This window comes from Vanacampus margaritifer, chromosome 4 (assembly GCF_051991255.1).
Source record: "Vanacampus margaritifer isolate UIUO_Vmar chromosome 4, RoL_Vmar_1.0, whole genome shotgun sequence".
NCBI lineage: Eukaryota > Metazoa > Chordata > Actinopteri > Syngnathiformes > Syngnathidae > Vanacampus > Vanacampus margaritifer.
Window position 1 is genome coordinate 26,509,263 of NC_135435.1, and position 23,944 is coordinate 26,533,206.

The window sequence follows — 23,944 nt, forward strand, 5'->3', positions numbered from 1 at the left end:
AAGAAAGCGGCATTGTTAGTCCATTTATATATAAGCTCGTGGGTGCGGCACGATTTATGTAATATAATTAGCGATTACTAGACCTACCATTATATGAAAAAAATGTTTGTTGATGTGATATTTTTTGTATATTACTGTAATTAACAGTGTTTTTTTTAAAGAACATTGAAAAATTTAATAATTCTACACACTGCCGCATTAAAATAATTTATTGAATTGCCCATTTAAAATGTTATCGCCATGACATTTTTAGTTCACCCAACTTGATTTATTTTACAATGCACTAACTTTATGAAGAACGTGACACATCAACAAAAATATCCTTTGATATGGTGACTCTGATGTCATGCAGGTTGGAATGTATTAATCTTGCTGTCAAAACTCACACTACGCGTTCATCAGCAGCTCACCGAGTACACAGTAAGTCACCGTTCCCTCTCATGGATGCATCATACTGTACATGGACTTGTGGTTACAACACATGCCTTCTGTTGGGCTGATTTGACCATCGTAGAGCATTAGAAAAAGCACCTCTTGTTATTATTTCACAGCGTGGCCAAAATTTGCCAAGATTTGAAAAAATAAACGTCTGTGTCAATATTTTAAGAAAGCCTCAATGTGATTCTACTACTGGATGGTGTACCTAAATAGCTAGACATCGAGTTCAAAGCAGATAGAATTTCAGATGTCCAGTTCCTAGGAGAATTCTAGCATGTGTTGAGGAGTACATACATAAATAACAGGGACTGCTGAAGGGGGACCTCCTTTGGTCCATTATAGAAAATGCACATTCTGGTGGACCGGGGTCTCATAAGCAGTCATAAGCTCCAAAGATAATGTAAGCTCTCCGCAGAGACAGTAAGGCAGTTGGATGATCATCAAGAAAATCACTCCATTTTCCATATGGCAGGTTTCTTTTTCTTTTTGGAATTGAAAGTAAAAACATAATGAACACAAAAATATGCATACGAGCTCTTGTTAAAGAAAATAGCTGCCCGGTAAAAATCGGCGCTGTAAAAATACCCCAATAGTTATTTTGTGGTCTTTGCTTTCTCGTGTTATTGTTGTTGTTGGTTTTTGAGTTGTGTTGTAAATCAGCTGGCTGGCTGGCTCATTAAGCTTTCAAAAGTTATTGTGTTGGATCCAGCTGAATCTCAGGGAAAACATCTCAAAAGCACTGAAGCCGCTCGGCAAAGATGCAGGAAAGGGAGGAGAACAAAACACCAACAAAAACCCAAACTAAAGCAAACTCACAGAGTTCGACAGCTACTAAGGCAACTTTTGCCAAATACAATATAAGCCCATGTACTGTATATTGCAACACAACTATATATTAATTTAATAAAATACACAATATAGCTTTTGTACACATAACAATTTGGCTCAAATGCACAGAAATCGTAATGTAATCAATAAAAATATGTCCTTTTTTTTTATGTTGACACATCTAACTTGAATACATTTAGACATATAATGATAGTGATAGTGTGAAGGGACATTTTCTTTATTATTTTGGAATATTTGTCATCAAAACAGAAGCAGTGTCCTTTGTTGTTGAGTTCTTAAGCCACTCAAGGACACTTTGCTGAGATTCCAAGTTTCTTTCTTTTTCTTAAATATAAAAAAAAATTATAAATATTTTGTTATTATTAGAACATTTTACATGGAATCGTACATATAGGCATCTATATCATCATATAGATCATTTTTTTCACAGTTGAGGAAAAATGTCCCTTTTTATACAACTTGTGATTGCCTTAAGGCATTGCCACACACACGGAAATTCACTGTACACAAGGGACCGAAAGCTGATGATGCACATGTATACGACAATTACACAGATGGCCAGTAGTGTGTATGCAGTAGTGTGTAGTGCAGTGGTTCTTAACCTTGTTGGAGGTACTGAACCCCATCAGTTTCCTATGTACATTCACCGAACCCTTCTTTATTGAAAATTATTTTATTTTATTTTTAAATGAAAGACATAGAAATAGGGTTTCCTGGTAAATTTTATTTTATTTTTAAATTAAAGACATAGAAATAGGGTTTCCTGGTAAATAAAACGAACAGAGAAAGGAGCCTTTTCATCGAATCTGACTCTCTTCACCTTGAATTCACAAAGTTCTGGGTTCTTATATTTTCCATCTGCCTGCTGCATCTTAAGGAAGTGTTCCTTTAGTGTTGCTCGTTAGCTAGCTTACCATAGCCAATCATGTAGTTAGGGCGGAGACTGCCATCACTCAACTCTATATTTATAAAGCACTTGAAAACAACCACTGCAGTTTTCTTATGATGGAACCCAGGGGCAGCAGATACAATGAAAACAGCAGAGGCCCCAGAATTGATCTCTGTGGAACACCATCGATATATATGTAAATTCATATTGCACGTATTCATCTGACCACTTCCTTTCGACGTGCTCGCAGCCAATGATGGGCATAGCCTACCAAATCAATTGAGTCGGGTAGGTGTCTTGACCTTCAGCGAACCCCTGGGGTTCGATCGAACCCAGGTTAAGAACCACTGGTGTAGTGCAAAGGCATCAGTGCTTGTGAGTGTGTTGACGTGTTGTGCACATGTGGAAGTGACACGTGTGACGATCATCATGAATGTTTGAATAGAAGCGTGAGACAGACACAGCTTACACGTGGCTACAAACGGCAGGTGAAAAACATGGCTCCTTCACAATTCTTCTTCAGCAGAGCATTAAACACCCTCTAATCCTGACCAGTCTAAAAAGATCGCAATCTTTCGATCAAAACCCTGATTACCAATCCTTTTGGGTTTACACACATAATCCATCACAGTAAACACCCACATTAAAGTCACCAAACGTATGGTTGTTTCGTGTATTTTGGCCAATAGAATCCATTTGTCTGTCATCACTTAGATTGTCATGTCTGACCTTAGAGAGTCCTTCCTTTTTCCCATTGTCTATGGCCGTCCCACATAAAATAAATTCACCTACAAACACATGTGCAGGATTTCACGAGAGACTTTGAATAACAAACTCATGAGCTGGTGGGCACTTAGATAATATCTTGCGAGGTGCTAGAAGCTCAATCCTCTGCGGTTTTCTTCAAAATCCAAAACACAAGGAACTTATAAATTCAGCAGGTTTCACATGTCCCTGTGTTTTTTTTTCTTGGTAGGGATTTTGTCATTTGGGCTGCTGCCAAATGACTCATAATAAACGTCCTCATAATCAGTTAAGTGTTGGTACTTTTGCATACCACGAGAAAAGCTCCTTCGAAACAGAAATGTAAATGTTTGTATTACTTTTGGTGACAGTATTGGCATGAGAGCTTTTGAAATTCTTATTTCACACTCAACGTCCTTTCTTCCATTTTGTCTTTTTGTATCACTTCCTCAGTGTGCCAGTAGCCTCGCTTCCTCTGCAGTCCTGCAAAAGCTTGTCAATGTCTCTCACCACCTGGTCAGCATCCATCCCCTCACGGCTCACATCAGGCTCCACCTGCTCCAGCACACGCTCCATTTCTCCTCTGCTCTCTTGACTGATTCTGGAGCGGGCCTCGGCCAGCACCTTGGCCACCGGGTCTGAAGGGGGCAACGGCGGGTAAACCCCCTGCTCCCTGTTTTGTTTGGTGGGTGACAAGTACTGGCCATCAGGAGGTCCATAATAGCCGGAGCAGGTGGCAAGGGGAGGCATGCCTTCAGCCCCGTCCGCCGGACTCTTCACCGAGGTGGAACATCCTTTGACTGGGCTGCTGGATGCCGAGGGAACCTCTTGGAGCAAGGGGCTGAGGGCTCGTTTTGCTTTTAAGTAGGGTTTGACGTTTGCTATGAGGATGGTGTGATCACGGCGCTCTTTGCCAAATGTACAGAATGTCTTTTTGCCGTTGGGGTTGACAGTCTCGTAAGTCTCTGTCTCAGGTACGCTCTCCATCCCTGCTGGCACAAACATGTTGTTGCGGTAATCAACACCCTCTGCTTGGTTTCCACCGGCAGGGAACTGCGGCATCCAGCAGCGGTCCGAGTGACCCAGTACTCGGCACTCCTCGGTACAATTCAAACAGTCCTCATCTGCAAAGAAAAGGTGGAGAAGAGTTAAATGAATGGAAAAGTAAAACCTTAATATTGTGACTGTGTTCTCTACAATTGGAGGCTAAATTGATAAAAGTCCAAAAGTTCCAGCAAAGGATGTCACCACACACTCACTCACACACCGTTCCAACACACTTGGAAGGGGGCACCAGCTACCATTTTCCAAGCTCTGATCAAGAAGATGGCAGCGTATACAGCGTGATGGGATGGAGTGAGAGAAAAACAACAGTTGAGGTTTGGCAAAGGCATCGTACCGTTATCATAAATTCATGTCAGTGGGCTTTGAAGGCCTCCCTTGACAAAAACACAGTGCCAAATGGCTTGCATTTCTCCCCCTGTTTGGTGCGCATGTGTGTGTGTGTGTGTGTGTCTACACAAGTGTGTATTCTTTTCTTTCATCTCTATCAGAAAGATGCACACTTTGGATGATTATGGGAGTGTTCATGCCTGTGTCAAATGAATCCAATAATGAAAAAAATAATTTTTTATGTTTTTTTTTTATACTCTTGGGCTTAAAGTGAAAAATAGAAGAAAAAAACAGATGGTGTCCCACAATTATTTTGGGGATATGATATGAAAGATATGAGAGAAGGAATGCAATAGTGGTAAATAAATGAATGAATCTTTGTATGGTTGTAAAAAGATCAGATTACAATTTTTATTTTTTTTTCTTCACTTGCAAGACTATGAGATGAGGCCTATTCAACACTGTCCTATATATATATATATATACAGTATATATATATATATATATCCATCAATGAATAAGTGCAAAGTTGGAGTTTGAAGCCAGTCACTTTTTCATTGGTGTATAATGATTACAACAACAACAAAAATCCACGTTTGAATAACTATAATTATAATAATTTTGCTCTGAATTCGAGAGGACCATAAGGGTTTATTTCAGAAAGTGTAAACTAATACGAATACTGTTATTTATACAGAGCGTATAGCATTACCTCTTATTTTGGAACAAATGTAAGGGTATCGTTGTGTAGCAATGTACAGACCATAAGAGTAGCCCACCCCTCCCCCCCAAAAAATATTTTATTGGCGTGATGCCGAGGGAATCTGCTTGAGAGCACGAGTCCGGCTTGTCTTTGCCATGTAGCGGGTCAGCAGCCTGCAATCCTGAGAGACTTGCCACCTAAGCTATAGAGATGAGCTCAACGCTTTGCAAATGATTGAAGAAGCCAAACAGCTCTGGCAAAGGGAGCCTGACATTTCCCATGTTGAAGCAGCCATCTAAGGAGGAAACAAGGTGGGCTGAAAAGTAAAGGTCAGGGTAGTTTGAGACGGCTACATTTAAATGCTATGCGCTGGGGTAAATGCATGCATCTGCAAATATACTGCAAATGTCTCCCACGTTTGTGTGTGCACCTGCCGTTTAGTAGCAAATAATTGCACCAAGAAAACGATTATACTTAATGTGTTCGATATCAAATAAGAAAGTGTTTTCTATGAAGCTGATCCAAACCTGTTCAAAAGTCCCGACAAGAATATACTATTATTGTCAATCCATCAGCAAGCCAGAAAATATAACTCAAACCAGAAGCTGCAACACAATAAGTCAGCAGAATCACTCACATTGTAGTCACGCATTATGAACATAAAGCCAATGTGTGCTAGGGGGTGTCTTGCCTTTCACTAAATCTATATTAAATCATAAATAATCTATGCAGACATATTTCACTTTATTTAGTTAGAGCAAAAAAGACTGATAGATTATTCATGTCTCTGCAGCATGTTCGACCTTGAGAAATTTTACATACAGCGGTAGCTCAAAGTTCTTACGTTCTTACGTTCGATTGGATTGTGACACTGGTCAAATTTGGTTTTAATCAGCTTTCAAAACACAATTTCCCATCAACCACATTTCAGTACACACCAACATATTAATCACTAATGATCTGTGAAAAAACAATCATTTTGTATTTATTTTTTTTTTTTAGATAGACCACTATTGTAACAAAAAATGCCAAAATGCCAAATACAAGACGATTAACCAGTTGATGGCTAACTAGCCAGCGCGAGAATCTAAAATAGTTTACTCAGTGTTCAAACAGAAAAACATCAACCACTATCGATACGGCTTGTCCTCATTAGAGATTTTGGCAGAGAGGTGGACTACAATCAACTGGGGCCCAAATAAACAAACTCTCAAACAACAATCACATTCACACCTATGGGCAATTTAGAGTCTTCAATTAACTCTTTGACTGCCAGACGTTTTCAGAAAAGGGATGCCGTGGGTGCCAGCCGATTTAAGCATTTTGACTGATCTTTCAAGGTCCACAGAAAATGTTGTGTTTGGACTATGGGAACACACATACTACCAAATGAAAGATTGGACTCTCATCTTTCATCAGAAAAAAAAGTTTGTTTCTACCTTATTCCGTTTTTCAGTAATCAACAATAGAAAATGGTTAATTTCACCTCTGTTTTGAAACAAACGTCTTTTAACGTCTTTGGCACTCCTCCCTAGGATTTTACTAAACGTTATTTAACGTTTTTGGCAGTCAAAGAGTTTTAAGCATACATGTTATTTTGTTTTCCTTTGGAATGTGAAAAGAAGCTGGAGTACAAAGAGATGACCCAAGCAAGCAAAGTGAGAACATGCAAACCAACTCCACACAGAAAGGCTCTAATTGAAATTCAATACCATCAATTTTGCAAAAAATTAAAACTGTTATTTTAATAATTACAACTAAAACAAGACCAAATCACAACCGTCCTATATATAAAGAAAACAAAAAAAAAACAATGGAATTCAAAAAATAAGACATTTGTTGTTTCATTAAAATAATATGACCTTGTAGTTGTCAAAATAGAAATTTTCTGAAATTATCTTTGCTCCTGAATGTACCACTGAACCTATACAATTCCAAATGAAACTATGTTACGTATTCCTGCATAATTCCCAAGCAGTGATGGAAAATGAAGCTTCATGAACAATTTGCTTTATTTATTTATTTTTTTAACTCCTCTAGTTGGTGCTCTTGGTTTAGACAAAGGCTCACAAGTGGTTCATGAAGATTCATTTACCCATTACTTTACCCAAGTTTAGTGACTTTTTTAAATTTCTCAACCTCTCCTCACATTATAAAAAAATGATGTTGATATGTTTAGGGAAAAAAGAATAATCCACAATTTAGAATTAGAATCTTAATTGTCATTGCACAGTGTACAATGAAATTTACTATTGCCTTAAAGTAAAATGAGATTTACATTGTAATATATTTGTCAGTATCTGAGTGGGAAAAACAGCCTATTATTCTACTGAGTCTTATGCCTCTTATCCCTCTCCAAATTATACAAAATGCCCCACTGTTTCCCTTACAGAAAAAAAAAAGCTAGCGCGGGTAATCAAAGCTTAATTAAGAAGGGCCACATGTCATGAGAATCGCACAGAGCGTTTCCTCAATGCACACAGTTCCCAAAAACGTAGTCATCATTCCCATAATCTCATGACAATTTTTCCTCCTTGATTCAATATTTCCAATTTCTAGGTCAAGCTCTCATTCTAACACAGGGAGGTTGTGCACATCAACCAGTAAATGTATCAACGTGTTTGTGTATCATTGTGCGTCATAAAGCAATGTGTGATTTCCCTAAGCACGCTTTTTGCCACCATGGCCCTTCCTCCCTAAACCTCTTCGCGTTATTACCCATCCATGTGATTAATGTCCCTCTGTCACACGCTGTGCTCCTTGTGCAGGGAGGGTGGGAGGAAACTATTTAAACTGCGTTACAACAAGGTGAGCATGGGACAAACGGATGGTCTTGTCACAATTATTGAGTAGGAAATTGAATGAAAGGTTCGACATTATAATATATGCAAACTGAGTATTTTCTACCACCATGTCCGTTGTCATGCTCGTGTGAGCACGATCCCCAGTGAAGCATTAAAAATAAAAATAAATATTATTATTATTTTTATTTTTTTAAAAGACAAAGAGAGATAAAACACGGAAAGTTATGAACATCCTACATTGGCTTCTTATGCTATAGAATAATGGCGAAAATGATTTTTGGACTCCCTCAAAAGAACATCAGACAGCTGCAGTTCATTCAGAACGCTGCAGTCGCCATACTACTACAGTCCAACAAGATACCAGTCAGCTGTAGAATGGATTTGAAAATTCTCCAAGTGGTCTATAAATCACCACAGGTGGGCACTTCCGTCGTTACGTCGGTCCGTCATTGAAGGATGCCCACTTTTCAGGGAGTGCTTTATGACACAAAACTTTGAAGAAATACCTGAACTGAGAAACACCGTCTGGACTGACCCGAATTGACAGACGTAAACATGTTTCAGTCAGTGATCAGTACGCGTATTTATTCGAGGCATCGCGTCAATAAAGCACTCACCAAAAGGTGGCCATCAGTCAAAGACGGGCTAACGTAACCACGGAACTGCCCACCTCAGTAAATAATCGAATGATTTGGGTCCTGAATATATTAAGGAAGTACTCATTTAACCCAGTAGGATGCTAAGGTCTGCAGACTTGGGTCAATTGCTGAAGCCTAGGTTTCAAAGCAAACATGGCGAAGCGGCTTTTAGCTGTTATGATGCATGGAAATGGAATAAGATGGCAACAGCAGCGAAGTATGAATGTTCTTAAATACAAAGTACTCTTTTATGATTCTTTCGATTAAAGTCGTTTAAGCTTTTTTTATTTTTTAATCAATTTCACTATACGGTCTTTTAGTTTATTTCTTTCCTTTGCTTTTAAATATATTTTGTTTGTAAATGTGTTGAACTATTGTCAATGTACGTTATTTAAGTAATTTACTTTGCCTTTGATTGTTTTCAACGGAGGGGCTGGAGGCGTTGGATTCAGTTGACGCACATGCACTGAATTCTATTAGTTGATGGGCTGGGGGAAAAAACTGACGATATGTGTCGAATTCTTTTCGACGACAGCGGGAGGACGACGACTCACATCCAGCGACTAGCATATTCTTCGTTGTTCGTCGCTGGGGTAACAAAGTGCCGGTAACACCCGCCGATTGATATTTATCGACGGGGTGGGGGCGCACCCGGTCAAAAATGGATCGGCCGTTGAGGAATCTCCCAAAATTCACAATTTCTAGTCCACCCCTGCTTGTGTATGACGTGTGCTATAAAGGGATGTGATTTGACCAAAGTGAAATTATCTGAAAATTTAGCCGGGGGTCTGGGGGCCGCTGGCACCCAGCTAGGTCCAGGGTCCGTGTTTTTAAGTACTTTCAATGCACTCACATGACAAAGAAATAGACAAATCAACAGCATAAATTTTCAATGTATATTGAACTATCCCATATAAAATGGCAGTTTTAGTCAACTCAAAATCAGTCACATTCAAAAACATTGGACTGCCTTTGCTTTTAAAAACTATCACTGAGAATATCATCATATCTAACTAATGTGATTACTAAGTTAACACATAAATAATGTTGAAGAGTTCAAATTTCATGAACAAATAATTGTATCATGACCAAATGAAAAGTAACTCATATTAGAGCATACCACAAATGTCTTTGTTATAGCAGAATATGTTATCTGTCGGAGTCATGTGCATATACAGTGAACTACTAAAAAAAAAAAAAAAAATTAAAAAAAAAATAAATAAATAAAAAAAATAATAATTTTTTTTGGGGGGGGTAAAAAAAGCGGAATTCCGCGAATTAGCGGAAAAATCACATCCCTGGCTATATAAAGCTGCCTTACCTTTTCAAAAATGTTTCTAACTTTTTACTTATAAAGTTTCATCAAAAATTTAGAGCAGAATTAGCCCTAACATAATACCCCCCCCCCCCCCAAAAAAAAAAAAATCAAGTTGCCAGGCTGACATATGAGTGCTGCAATCCAAATCCCAAAACACCGAGATATAAACGTCATGAAACTGGAGGATATGTGCTGAACACCCCCCCCCCCCCCCCACACACACACACACACACATCAACCAGGGTCGACAGGAGGAATGGCAGCTGACAAGTTGCAGAGAGCATCTGTGACAGACCACAGATGCACCTGCTCACCTGAGGTGTGTGTGTGTATCTGTTTATACGTGTTATTGTCTTTTTAATCTCCTCGCCTACTGCTGTTTAGCCCATCTGATGCATGCAAGCCTCTCTTCTTGTACTCACACCAATCAGATAACTACCGGTAAATATTTTAACTGCACAGATGGAAAAAGTCTAAAGCAAATGTTTAATAGATAACGGGTCTCAGTTCACCAGTCGATGAAATAAGGAGGATTTGTAAAGTGCATCACAAATTACGTTTTGGAGAGCAATTTGCATAAAATGATTAGATCATGGTCACTAACATACCGAGTAGACTACAAGTCCAATTAATCACACAGCTTGAAAACACTCAATTTGTAATGCATTTATTTATTTATTTATTTAAACTAAACCAAATACAGGACGGAATATATTTTATGAGGAAAAACTATACTTCTGACACAAAACTGAAATAATGAGTGCGTAATGGAGGGTAAGACCAATGTTTAAATTTATGTTTATGTTATTTTGATAATGGTGTTATTTTTCACCGCATAAGTGTAAATAAGGGTTGTGCTCCTCTTTTGTTTGAGGTCATACAAGTATATTTACAGTGAGCTGCAGTTTTGTTTGCATAACAGCCCCATCTGGGACCCGTCTTTTACTAGTTAGACTGAAGGAATACAGAACCACGTTTAATAAATCATATCAATAGATTCTGATTTACCTTTTTTGGGGGGGGGGCGGGGGGGGTCAAACTATTTGTGAAATGTATTACTATATATTGCTGGTTAACAACCTATAATTGCCAGTTCTCGAATGCTAGAAAATGTGGTCAAGTATGGAGAGAATGAGACTGTGGGCGGTTTAGCGGAGAATTAAAAAGAAAGGTGTACTTTTTTTTTGTCGGGATAATAGCTTTTTTCACAGTGGGAGGCAAGAGAATGGCAATGCATAGCAGGAAATGCTTGGCAGCAGCAGTAGGGGAGCCTGGCAGTTGGTGATAGTGAGACTCAACCAAGGACATATATCTCAGGATCAAACATATCCTCTCATCAGGCATTCCTTCACAAACCACAGGGCCCTCCATCAGCTAATGCCCGGCTAAGTTGTTCAAAGAACACCCTGAGGAGAAAGCATTTATGCAGAGCAAAGCGAGGGATACAAACTCAAGAGGAGCGGGACAGGGAGCATGAGCTCATATTCAAACAAAAACAAACACACAAAGCCTAATCAATGATGAGCAAGCAGTGCTGTCTGCTGCGGGTGGCGGGAAAGGTCTGTTGGTTGTGGAGATGGGAGCGGGGAGTTGCCGGGGGCGGGCTTATTGCCACACAACAGCCCATTCTGTTTTGCACCAGCCAGAAATGACAACATTAAAAGCACAATGCGGTCCATGAAAATCAAATACGGTTTCTATGTTACCAACATTGTATAATCCTGTCTGAATTAAGAGGGAATGAATGTTAAGTGCGTCACTCTGTTTCAGTGTTGCGATTCATGAAAACCATACAGAATGATTATATTCATATGTTAATATGCCATTAAAATCAGAATCAGAAACGGACTTATTGGCCAAGTATGTAAAAACACAGAGAGAGACAGAATGGGGAGACTGGTGGTTTGCTACTGAGTACCACAAGTTTCTTGTATAGGAAAAAGGGAAAACATGAGGGGGAAGGGAGGAAAATTAGGTGCATCTGTGCGCTTTAAAGGGGGGCACAGTATGAACCTGGAAAAAAATAAAATAATAATGACATACATACAACAAATTGCTGCACAGATCCTGTTGCACACTGGTTAAAAACAAAAATAAGCTTAAGAAAAAAAATAAAAAATAAGCATCCATACAATTTAAACTGTAGTATAAATCATGTTCACAACTACACATCCTAACTATTGTCCGTTTAGTGTCATGTCAGTTTATTTTCTTAACAGTTAACAATCCAGGGTGGAAAAAACAAAAAAAATCTTAACAGACTGGTTTGCTAGCCATGGGAAAGCGTCCCTGGCTGAAGGGCCTGGGAAAGGGAAAACTACCCCACTATCTGAAAACGACATCAGTCATGTGTTGACAACACACAGAAAATTCACACTACTTTTTGAACATTACAAGAAAATCCTGAACATGGTCAATAATGAGAAACTGGAAAAAATTATATTACATTTTTTTTAAATACTGTGTATAAAAACTAGTTCAATATTAAAACAATGCATTGCTTTTTTTTGTGATCCAAAAGTATTAAAAACAAACAAACTGAAAGTAGTCAAACATAAATATGCTTGACTTAATATTCCACAACTTTTTCTTTTTTTTCTTCTTCTTTCCGCATGAGAAACCACTTTTGACAGTGGCTGGTGAACAAAAAAGTTCATGTCAAGACCTGATTGGTTTGGTTTGTGTGCAGCAGTGGCATCCACAACACGTACATAACAAATTAAATTTGTTGAAGGCAGTATAAACTATTCATGGACTTGCAGCATTTTGTAGTGTTCACAATTTGCGGTGGATAGATTTTTATTGACCTCATCTCAGAAGCGAAGTTAAGGAAAGTTGCAGGGTCAAGCAAGGTTGTTTCTTTGGCCAATCCAATAAAAGGTTTTAAGTCACAAGATGAAAAAAAAAAAGAGGCCGCTGCATTCGCATTTCCTCGGGCCGTGGCTCTCTTTTCAACTCTCCTCTGTCACTCCTTGAGTGTTTTAATGATGGAGAAATTTCACAGAAGCAGCCACAGGCAAGCTATTAGCTGTAGATGTCAGAGAAGACCAAAGGTTTCTCCTGGCGTCATGTTGCTGACATCAAACATTATCAAACTATATTTGGTTTAACTTTGATTCAGAGTGCAAATAAGTCGGTGATCTCAAAGTGCACTAATCCAGAAATTCAAATAGTCCACACATTTGGCAATAAAACAAGTTTGTTTAAATTGTCCTACTAGAGTAAAGTGTAATTGCACATCCACTACAGTAGGTGGCGATGGAGCTCTCATTGTGAGAGAGTGCGCTATTAGTATTAGCTCCTCTGCAAATTGTACTTGCAGCAATTTTATGATAAATGATAGTAGTTATTATAGTCGTAACGGAGAATTGGAGGGTGCAAAATAGGAATGTAACAAAAATAATGTAGAAGCACGGCTTTTAGCCAAAATTAAATTTGTATTCTTTTTATGGTACATCGTAATTAACCTTTAAAGTGATCCAGTCACATTTAAGTTTGATACCTCTTTTTTCAGACCGATACCAGTACAAGTACTCAACTTGAGTAGTCACTGATTACAAGTACCAATACGACTATTACTTTTGATAAATAAAATTAAAGTTAATGTATGTTTTAGGTAAGTTTATACTTATACCGAACATGTGTTGTTGATATGTTTGATTTTTTTCTTACTATTTTTGCTCTTTCTTTTTATACGTTTGAAAATAAATGCATTCATTCATTCAAATTTCCCCCCAAAACAATGACAAAGAAATAATAAATAGATCTCAATATAGCGTTTTGCTTTATAATTGCATGAAATCAATGGCAATTTTCTATTCTACTAAGTTTATCATTTCTGGTTCCTGATCGTAAAATGGCTACATAAAGGCAGCTGCGGCCACCTTGAAATATGGCCGGGCATTGGCTTGATAAGATATCTGGTGTCGACATTCGCCCATTCATACTACTGTATATGTACAGTATCTGTTGCTGGAATATAAATCATATACAGCTTTGTCAATTAAATGTTGACTGCATGAAATGCTTAAATAGTTGAACAGTAACCGTGGTTGCTGTTTGAGCCTTTTCAAGCCATTTCTGTGTTTTCTCAGAAGGTCCATATTGTATGTTCTTGACCTGGATATGTGTAAACATTGAACACACAAAGCCACCAAAACAGGGTGAAGCCACCGGTTAATTGTAACGCGTGACTTTTACCTGAGGAGAGACATGAGGGTGGCACTAAGGACGGCAACAAGGGGACAAGAAGGCGACTTATTAAAATATAAGGCGAGAAGCGTGGTGAATCAGTAGTTAATCCGTCGCTTCCTGTAAGCCTGTGTAATTAGGACATGGGGGATTGCACCGTGACAGCAGATGCTTCTGGACCGCCTTGCTCTTTTTTCCCCTTTTTTTCTGTGTATTTTCATCCCTTTAGCCCGAGTTTATTGAAGATTGCCATCTTAATATAGCAAGTGTGCATCTGCCTTGGCTTTATTGTGTGCAGCTCAGCATGATCAGTCATAAGCAACATAAACAGCACAGCTTGCCTGCATCATGACTTATTCTTCACTACTACTGTTTACAGACATAAATGAGATGATGAGCACTTTCTTTATCGGCTTTGGTCACCGCATGACACCTCCCGGTGTATATCGGTATATTTAGCAAAATCAAATATGCTGCCAGTCATGTCACCACCTTTTACACCGCACAGAGACAAAACTATTTTAGTCTATGACAAAAGATACTAGAGAGAGAGAGAAAGAGAGAGAGAGAGAGAGAGAGAGCGAGCACGATAAGTATGGACCAAGAATGAAATAGGAAACTATACAGCACATCTGCCTGTCTTACAATCCCCGCATGGGGTTTCATTCAGCCAACCCATACAAAACGAAGCTCTACCAGACGACATTCAATCCTGTCACACTGAGTGAATTAAATCATTTTTCTTTTATACTTGTTCCCTGTCTGCCTCTCTGTTTGTCGCTCTCCTCTGAACAAAAGGATTGGAACATCTCCGGGTGCCATGGCTTTGTGCAAGTAATCATCCCCATGTGTACTGCTTTAGCAGGATTAGGAGGAGTGCTTCATATTCTCAGTCTCAGAATCATCACTGTAATGCAACACCACATACATGCAGTACATTATAGAGTGGGCAACTATCAATATTGCTCTGTATAATACATGACCTTTAACAAGGAGTGAACATAATACTAGATATATAATGCACAGTTTTCTGCATTATGTTGTCAAATTTTAGAACCATCAAGTGAATGAAGAACCACTTCATTAAGAGCATACACAATTAATTAACCAATATTCAACCATAACATGAAGTCAAACTACAAAAAAAACAATGCATAATATATACATAAAGCTAGGATAGCATAGAAGGATAAAAAATACTGCTATTGCTGCCAATTTAAGCACAAACAGTAAAGCAAGCCTGATTCAATGTGATTTATTTTTTATTTTTTTACACCGCAATCACAGAATAAGATAAGGTACAACATTCAATCACCATTCCTCACACAAGGCCATAACAAAACAAGAATGCATTGCAATATAGCCGCAAGAACATTAGGGCAACCAATTTTTGAACTGGTAACCTTTCAATTTCCAGAAGGTCACTCTACTTCCTGAGAGATACCGCTTTATTTATTTGTAACGGTGTATGGTGAAATGATATTGTACCATGCGTTCCATTGTGTAATATTTTCAGAATTAATGTACAACAGTCCAGTGTACAGGCTGCGAATCTAAATGATGAATTTACGATCAATCACATTTTACATAACACACAACACAAAAAAATGGCCTGCCACAACGAACACACAATCTATCACAAACTGTGTTAGCACAGTTACCTTAAAATAGTAACTTAGACACTTTTAAAATAATCAGTTAAGTAACTAATTATTTTTGTGATCATTAAAAAAAATATATACTAGATAAAGTAACTACTTTTAAAACAAAATAATCAGTACAGTAAAAATTACTTTTTAAATACAGTAATCGGCAAAGTACAAAAGAACTTCTAATCAATACTTAAAATCATTAACTAGTTGTTATTTTACAGATGATTACTTGATTTTAAAAGTAACTGGTAAAAGTAACTATTTTAAAAATAAAGTAATCCGCAAAGTTAAAAAAATACTTTTAAAATAAAGTAATCAGTAAAGTAACTACTCACAAAAGTAGCTAGTGAACGTAACTACTTACGTAACGTAGCCGTCACCTTGTTCACTGTCTCCGTGTGACAAATAGCTTTTTTAAAACAGAGCATAATGGTAGCATTCCCACATTTAACAGAACATAAAGTAATCCGCAAAGTTAAAAAAATACTTTTAAAGTAAAGTAATCAGTAAAGTAACTACTCACTAAAGTAGCTAGTGAACGTAACTACTTACGTAACGTAGCCGTCACCTTGTTCACTGTCTCCGTGTGACAAATACCTTTTTTTTTAAAACAGAGCATAATGGTAGCATTCCCACATTTAACAGAACATTGACTGAAAGCAAAGACGTTAGTTGCTCATCGTCGCGCGGAATTTTCATGAAACTTGAGAGGTCTAATTAAAACAATAACGCTTCATCAATGATGAGGAAAAAAAAATAGCAATCATTTGGCTGCCTACTTTTAGTTTTTTTCCCCCCTTTACAGTCTCTTCAATCTCTTCTGGCAGCTCGCTGTAACTCCAAGAATGTGCAGCTAGGTTGTTTTTTTTTCATTTAACCTTTATTTAACCAGGTTGGTTGTTGAGATTGGAAAACTTATTTTTCAATAGAGAAATTTAGAAAATACTAATCAGTAAACTTGTACATGTACACTGCAAGATTTGTATGAAAATGTATTTATTTATCTGAAAATTCAGGCTTATAACTCAGCCACTGCATTTAACAAACAGGTTGCAGTCTGTTTCATGTTTGAACAGCACTGAAATAAAATATTAAGGCTTAATGTTTTAATATAACATTCTTCCATGCTTAATGTGTGAATCCTAACGCTAAGTAAGACATTTTGTTGAATATTCCCATTAAAAAATTGATGTTTAAAAATCGATTCGGCCGCATATCAAATCGATTCGAGAATTGCGCGCTGTAATATCGTGATATATTGCCAAACCTAATATATATATATATATATATATATATATATATATATATATATATATATATATATATATATATATATATATATATATATATAGTAATTAAGTTTCCCAGAATAATTTGTTTTATCTGAAAATTTTTCTAACTTACATAAAAAATAATAATAATCTAACCTGGAAATAGTAGCGGGTTAGGTTATTTTACTACTATATTAAAGTAACTGCGTCACATTACTGGCATTCCTGATAACAAACATTCTGCACACATCCTCGTGAGACTACCAGTAATAGGACAACAGTAGGCTAGTATGTTGGCATTTGATTATTTTTGCCAATGAACAGGACTGAAGGTCCCTTAAGGATATTGGCTGAATTACAACAGAGGTTAAGTGAAAAGGTGGCGGGAGGAAGGTTGAGTCGATGGTGTTGGCTTTCTCAGCCCTGGGGCCTAACACATTTAGAGAGCTAACTGACACACTTTGGATGTATTAGCCACAGTGAGTTCTGCCAACCTGCCTTTTTCTGCTCCTCCTCCTCCGCCTATCGCCATCTGTCTGTCACTGCACTCTCCACTCTCTAAAAGACTGACAAACATGCCTAGTGTTTTAGCAACATTGCTTTAGCATTGATATTTCCCTGCGCCACAGCCAAATTGGTGTTTGCTGTCTAGACACCGGTTGCTTGCATCTCTGGATGGATAAACATAAAACACTCACACGTCTGCTTAGAAGTGTGATTAGATTAAAAGAAATGCACAGGAATGCAATAATGGTCTATTAGTCTGCCCAGGAGAGAGAGATAATCATTTCAAACACAAATGTATTTTCCATCTCACTATCTATTCTATAGTTTCTTTGTATCTCCATCTTGCGTTGCGTGAGAATAATGGCTTTAAAATAAGTAGGGTTCAAGTCTTGGCTGCTGCTATAAAAACACCAATAAATTGAAATACACAGTAATAAACTCAGATTGAACTTGTGAAAAAAAAAAAAGCCCAAAGGCTTGAAGACGGTCATTTTCTCTGACAAATAAATGCATGGAATTTGAAGGTGAGAACAACAACTGACTTCTTTTCATGCTGCCCAATTCTATGTGATGGTTTAAGATTAGGGTCAAAGATTATAAAGCTTACATAAAATAAGAATGGGATTAAAAGAGATCAGTGATGTAAAATTACAGATCACAGTAGCAGTGGTGAAAGCACACCTTGATTTTGAATCATAACATGGCAGCTGTTGTTCTCCTGGACAGTCACAGCATCGTGGATAGAAAAAAAAAAAAGAAACAATCTATTCCTGACAAGAGAAAGGGTAGTGAATATTCTAGAAGCTGCATCCAGTATTCCAGAGAGGGATTCGGCACACATCAAAGACTGCCTATGCAGTAAATCTGTTAGATTTGGGATTAATGGACTCCAGAGAGGCCTAGAAAACAAACACACATGCACATACACGCAGCCCTATCACAATTCTGATAAATTTCCCAACCAAGGCTGGCAAAGATTAAATGTCATGTAACTTGTCATAATAATGCACATACAGCGAGGCTGTGTTTTATTCTAAACAAGCCAAACGCTAAGACTGGCTCAAACGCAGCGCAGCCTCCGTCATCTTTCCATAAGGTTGTGGGATGGCTGGAGCCTCTCCCAAATGGCGTAATAAGACTGTGCCAGCTGCACGGAAATCAGCTCTTTGAATCACTACACAACCGCAACAACCTGGTCTGTCATGATATTTTTTACCCCCCAAAACAAACTACAGTATCGTTGATGTTTTTCTCTTTCATTATACCCCTGATACGTGTATGATAATAGATAATAAATAATTATTGTAAAAAAATAATTATATACAGGGTGTCCATAAAGTCTCTTTACCATTTAAATTTTTTTTTAAAAGTGCAATTGATTATATATTTTATTCAGATTTGTTCTATTGTATTCAGTGTTTATTAAAAAAAAATGATCACACTGCATTTGTGTGTTTCAGGGATCCTGTTTGTCAAAGAGGTGATGTTGAATGAACCCCTACAAAATGGCTACCCCTCAAGAGAAGGCGCAATGTGTCTCATGGTTTATTGAAACAAAATCGGATAGGCAGACTGATAGGCAACTATGGAAGAAATCCACCATCACGTCCGTCAATTCGTGCATGGCACAAGAAATTTATGGAGACAGGGACAGTGTTAGATAAAGGAAGGAGTGGGCGAACTTTGACCTTTGACAAACAGGATCCCTGAAACACACAAATGCAGTGTGATAAAAAACTTCAATAAACGCTGAATACAATCGAACAAATCTAAATAAAATATCTAATCAATTGCATTTTTAATAAATTTTTGAAATGGTAAAGAGACTTTATGGACACCCTGTATATATAAATGCACACAAAAAAATTTCCCTATGAGGCCACACGCGCCTCCCCTGGCATCACCCCCTCCCCCTTATTTGCTAAGGACTGAGGTAACCACAAATGTTATCCCTTTAAAATTCAGCCATTCTAAAACTTCGCAGTAATTCTTTTCCACTAAATCACAACGCAGAGAGACAACCGAACCCAAGTAGCGAGTGCCTTTCCACCCCAATGGCCACTCTTACCGCACCCTACATACCCTTCACCAAACCACGGGTGTGGAGAAATGCAAGCCAGTGGGTTAGAAAACGCCCGTTGACAGCTTTCTAGTTTGTTTGCAATTGGTCACTGAACAATGAGGGAGTTTCCTGAAGCGCTTGTCGTGTTGATGAAACAGCTGGACACGGACATCAGAAAGGGATCAGGGTGTGACTGGACCATGCGGAACAGCAGGGAATGAAATTCAACATTTCAGAAACCAAAAATCATAAAAAAAGATAAATACACATTTTATTGTGCAAATGTATGTTATGATTGAACTGTTGTACCTGATGAGTAGCCAGGGTTTTTTTTCTAAATCTACTTTAAACTGATATATGTATATTAATTCACATTTTGGCCTAAGTGGTTAAGGTTTTGCAGTGCAAAGTGAGTAGGAAGATAATGGTAATTACCTGCTTTCTGAATTCTGATGTGGTTCCCTGGATACAACAACCGCAACAGTGAAAATGTTCTCCATCCACATGTAGACTAATATTTGGTTTTTCACCAAAATACAGGCATGGAAGGTAATGCTTTCACAGGCATTTGTGACCGTCTCAGCCACAGCGCCCAAACGCCACCTCATCCTCCTGATCACCCTGAGCAGCATTATCACAATCCAGGGAACTAGATTATCCCTCAGATGAAAACTTCATCCCGGTTGATCCCCACTTGGGAGCTGATAAGAGGCGGGGGAACCATCACCCGGATTTCCTACTTGTTAATCAAGACGGATTTCGATCACCTTCAGTGCCAGATGGACAGCTGTTTTCAAAACATCACCACAGACGATGCTGTCGAGGAGACATGCTTCAGCAACAACACCACCGCTGTGTTTTTAAGAAACATTCTCATCTCAGGAATGCCATGATCTGAAGCATAACGGAGAAAGTCAACAAAATGCACTGACACGGTGCCTCATATGTAATATGTAACCAGTAAAGAAAACAAATCATTTTTGCATAGTGCTTTCTCAATTATTTTCTGTTACCCCCCCCCCCCCCCCCAACAGGAAGAAGAAATTACTCTACACCAACTTCCTGTTTATTTGTTTATAAAATTGTTATAAATACACAAACATTGCAGAAAAGAAGGACAAAAGAAAGAAAGCTAATTTTACGACAAACACCAACTTTCTTAACATTATTTAATCTTTTAATGCCTTCCTTTTCATCAGTGTTAAATAATCTTCAATAGTGAATAATCCCTGGACACACTCTGACCACTGCAAGGTACTATAGTGGTTGTGCAATTACACTTTATTCTAGTGCAGCAAAAATAGAGAAGTCACAATACAAAACATACAATGTTTCTACAATATTTACATCTGAAAGTAAGTAAACAGTCAATTCACTTGAGTAAATTTGACTTTATGTAGAGTGGGACCAAATAGACTCAGTTTTAGAGTAATATTTACACTTGGAAGAGAGTAAAATAAAGAATTGAAAATAAATAAAATAAAAGTCACTCAAGGTTGAGGAACAAACTCATGACCTTCATGGTGTGAGACAGTCAATCTATGAGCCACACAGCTCCTGCTTGTGTCAGCTGAAATCTTCGTTAATTCCAAGAGACCAAAAACATCGGTCTCCTCTTGGATTTAAGCAAACCGTAAGAGGGGAATAGCTCAGGTAGTTGTGTGGCAGACTCCCAAGATGAAGGTCGTGAGTTTGTTACTTAACCCTTGAGTGAGTTTTATTTTATTTTTTAATTCTTTGTTTTACTTTATTCCAAGTGTAAATATTAGCTTACTCTAAAACGGAGTCAAATTTACTCTACATAATTTACTGTGTACCTTATTTACTTAAATGCACTTGAAAATTATTAATACAGAGGTGCACATTTGTGATGGTTGTCCAAGTGTGCGAGAAAAATAAAAAAATAAAAATAAAAGCTTTCCCAAGACTGGCGCGTAGATGCGGAGCCAGCATACCAAATCCTCATAACAGATCTGAGTTGCGGTTTGAGCTTGGAAGAGAGGTCATGTATTAATTGGCTGCTGGTAATTACAGATGCATCTTAAGCTAGCTAACATGTCCAAGGGGTTTTGGCGACCTATCTTGAAACCACTGAGATTAGTCAAATGTACAAATTAAAAAAGAAGAAAAAAAAAAAACTCTCATTCATGAATACAGAAACACCAATTAAAATGTCTCATAAATTTGAACCACACACATCATGCAGCATGTTTGTATATAATTTATTGATTGGGTTAAGATGAAATATATCTATTTATTTATTTTTAGTACATTAACAATTCTATGGTGTCAAGATCCCTCCATATTCAAATATTCACACTTGACATTCCCTTCAACATTTGCCAGTAGCAACGAGGGTGTCGTTTTCTCTCTCGGGGGCTGCGACCCTGAGAAAGGAGGCAACACGGGGACAATGTGAATCACCCAATTAAAGTTGTGTTGGCCTTGCAATTCCTCAAGGGATTGCCTTGTGACAGTTTAATTAACCAAGCCCCTTATCTTAATTTAGCAGGATCAAAAAGTAACCAACTGAGGTTATCTGAGAAAAACATTCCCTGTTAATATCTTTGCATCCTCCATAACACTACACACATTTTTCTCCTGCTGTAATATCACCTTGATGAAGGGGGCTAATGCGTGGTACAGAGCCGCATACGGTTTGCCACTCATATTTAATAACATTCAAATTACAGCATCTGACATGTATAATCCACACAGACACTAAAATGTTAGCTACAGGGGGCAACTAACTGATGTCTTTTTTATGCCACCTCAGTATGTCTAACAACGCCAGTTAACAGAGTGTGAGCATTAGAGTGCCTTAGCAGTCTGTGTGTTTATTGTTAAAAGGCTTTTGTTTTAAATTGGTACTGACAGCAGGGAGCCTTGCACCATGCTTCTTAAACCAACGCCCCATGAAGCCTGCCCCGGTGTCCATCCAGCCACTAATGTATCCATTTGTTTATTATCTGACCCCAGTTATACTGTCTTTTGCTGCTTTAGAAGGCCCCTTCCTTTATTATCCATACCGGTGCAAGATGTAGATTCCTAGTTATGGTTGAGGAAGGGGAAAAAAACTGATTATTTTAACAGACCAGGGCCATTGATCTCTGGGAAAAAAATACCCCAGGGAACCCGCAGGTATTCATTCCCGTTGGAATGAAATAGCTTAGACAAACGTCCCTTCACCCGGACCTTAATGATTCCGTGGAAGTCGTGTTGAATTCAGTTCAGAGGTGGTTTTTCAGCTTTTGTGTCTGCATAATCAAGCTGACCAATCCTGCTAGTTTGTAAATGTCTTCGCCGAATTGACTGAATAATCAGTCTTTGTAATTAAGCATGTTATCCCATTTATTATAGTTGAATTGAGCTCACAACCCGACCAAACCAATCTATGTACAAAAAAACATGACTTCACACATTTCAATTAACTTATATTAATTACAAATCAGACACAGCATTGTCAACGAAACTGAAAGGAGACATTAAGCTAGCCAGCTAGCTAGCAACCATGCTGCTGGGCCACGGAATGAGGATCCACCTGCAGCACCAACAGATGCAATAACCAACCCGGGTTATACTTTTGCCCACGGTACAGACATTAGGGATATTGGTTAAAGTAAGCCACTTTTCTAGAGTTAGAAACGACAGCTAAAATGTGCTAGCATATTCTCTAGTTAAACACAGTTTTAAAATAAGTAAATATGAGGCTTTGTAAATTGCTTTGGACACCGTATGATGTAGCTAAAGTGCAATATCCTTTCACTCCATTTACCATTTTGATCAAATTGGATTTTTCATTTTTGGACTGTGATGTTTTTCAAAAAAGTGCAATGAGTAACAAAGATTGGTAATTCAGGGTGCGAGTCCCAGCTCTAGTAGACAACTCGTTCAGTGAGGTTTTTTTCTTTCTTGGCATCGTTACAGCCAATAGTAACTGTTTGTTTTGTCAAAGAGATGCAAAAAATGAAATAATCATACATAAAATAGACAGTATTTTTTTTTGTTACAACTGGTGAATGAGTGAATATGCAGAAGTCCACTGTATAAAGCCTATTAGAGAAATGTAAGAGAGTGACGTAAATATGAAGAATAATCCCACACACAAACATGCACATGCAAAAATGCCCTGCTGTCTTTGGATTGAGGACAGATGGCAATGGAGTGGCCCGGGTCCAGGAAGTGACGACGTTGTGTATCATTATAATCTACCCCATAGTATCCTCCCTACTGCTGTGCTGGACAACATGTTTCACCCACTGAGAGCAGAAAGTAGAACAGCGCTTCTGTTGCTCTCTCACACAATCTCTTCCATAGGGCTGCGGCAACAAGCTAAATAGCTCTATAAATGTTTCGGCATTCAACCCTCTTAAAGCTGAAAATAAAAGGTCATTTCAAAGAGAATAATCCAACAATAATTTCCATAATGTGGGGACAGAAACATGCACAAGGACTGCAAATGCACAGAAGTAATGGGTTTTAAAAT

General features: G+C 38.1%; 1 protein-coding gene across 4 annotated transcripts in view; it reads right to left on the reverse strand.

Annotated features, from left to right (window-relative positions):
• Positions 1 to 911: 911 nt before the first annotated feature.
• pcdh17 (protocadherin 17) overlaps positions 912 to 23,944 on the reverse strand; it is a 56,386-nt gene continuing 33,353 nt past the window's right edge. For all 4 annotated transcript variants that reach the window (XM_077564226.1, XM_077564228.1, XM_077564227.1 and 1 more), the window contains exon 5: positions 912 to 4,044. In XM_077564226.1, the coding sequence (XP_077420352.1) occupies positions 3,362 to 4,044 (683 nt within the window). In that variant the 3' untranslated portion in view covers positions 912 to 3,361. The remainder of the gene's footprint in view (positions 4,045 to 23,944) is intronic.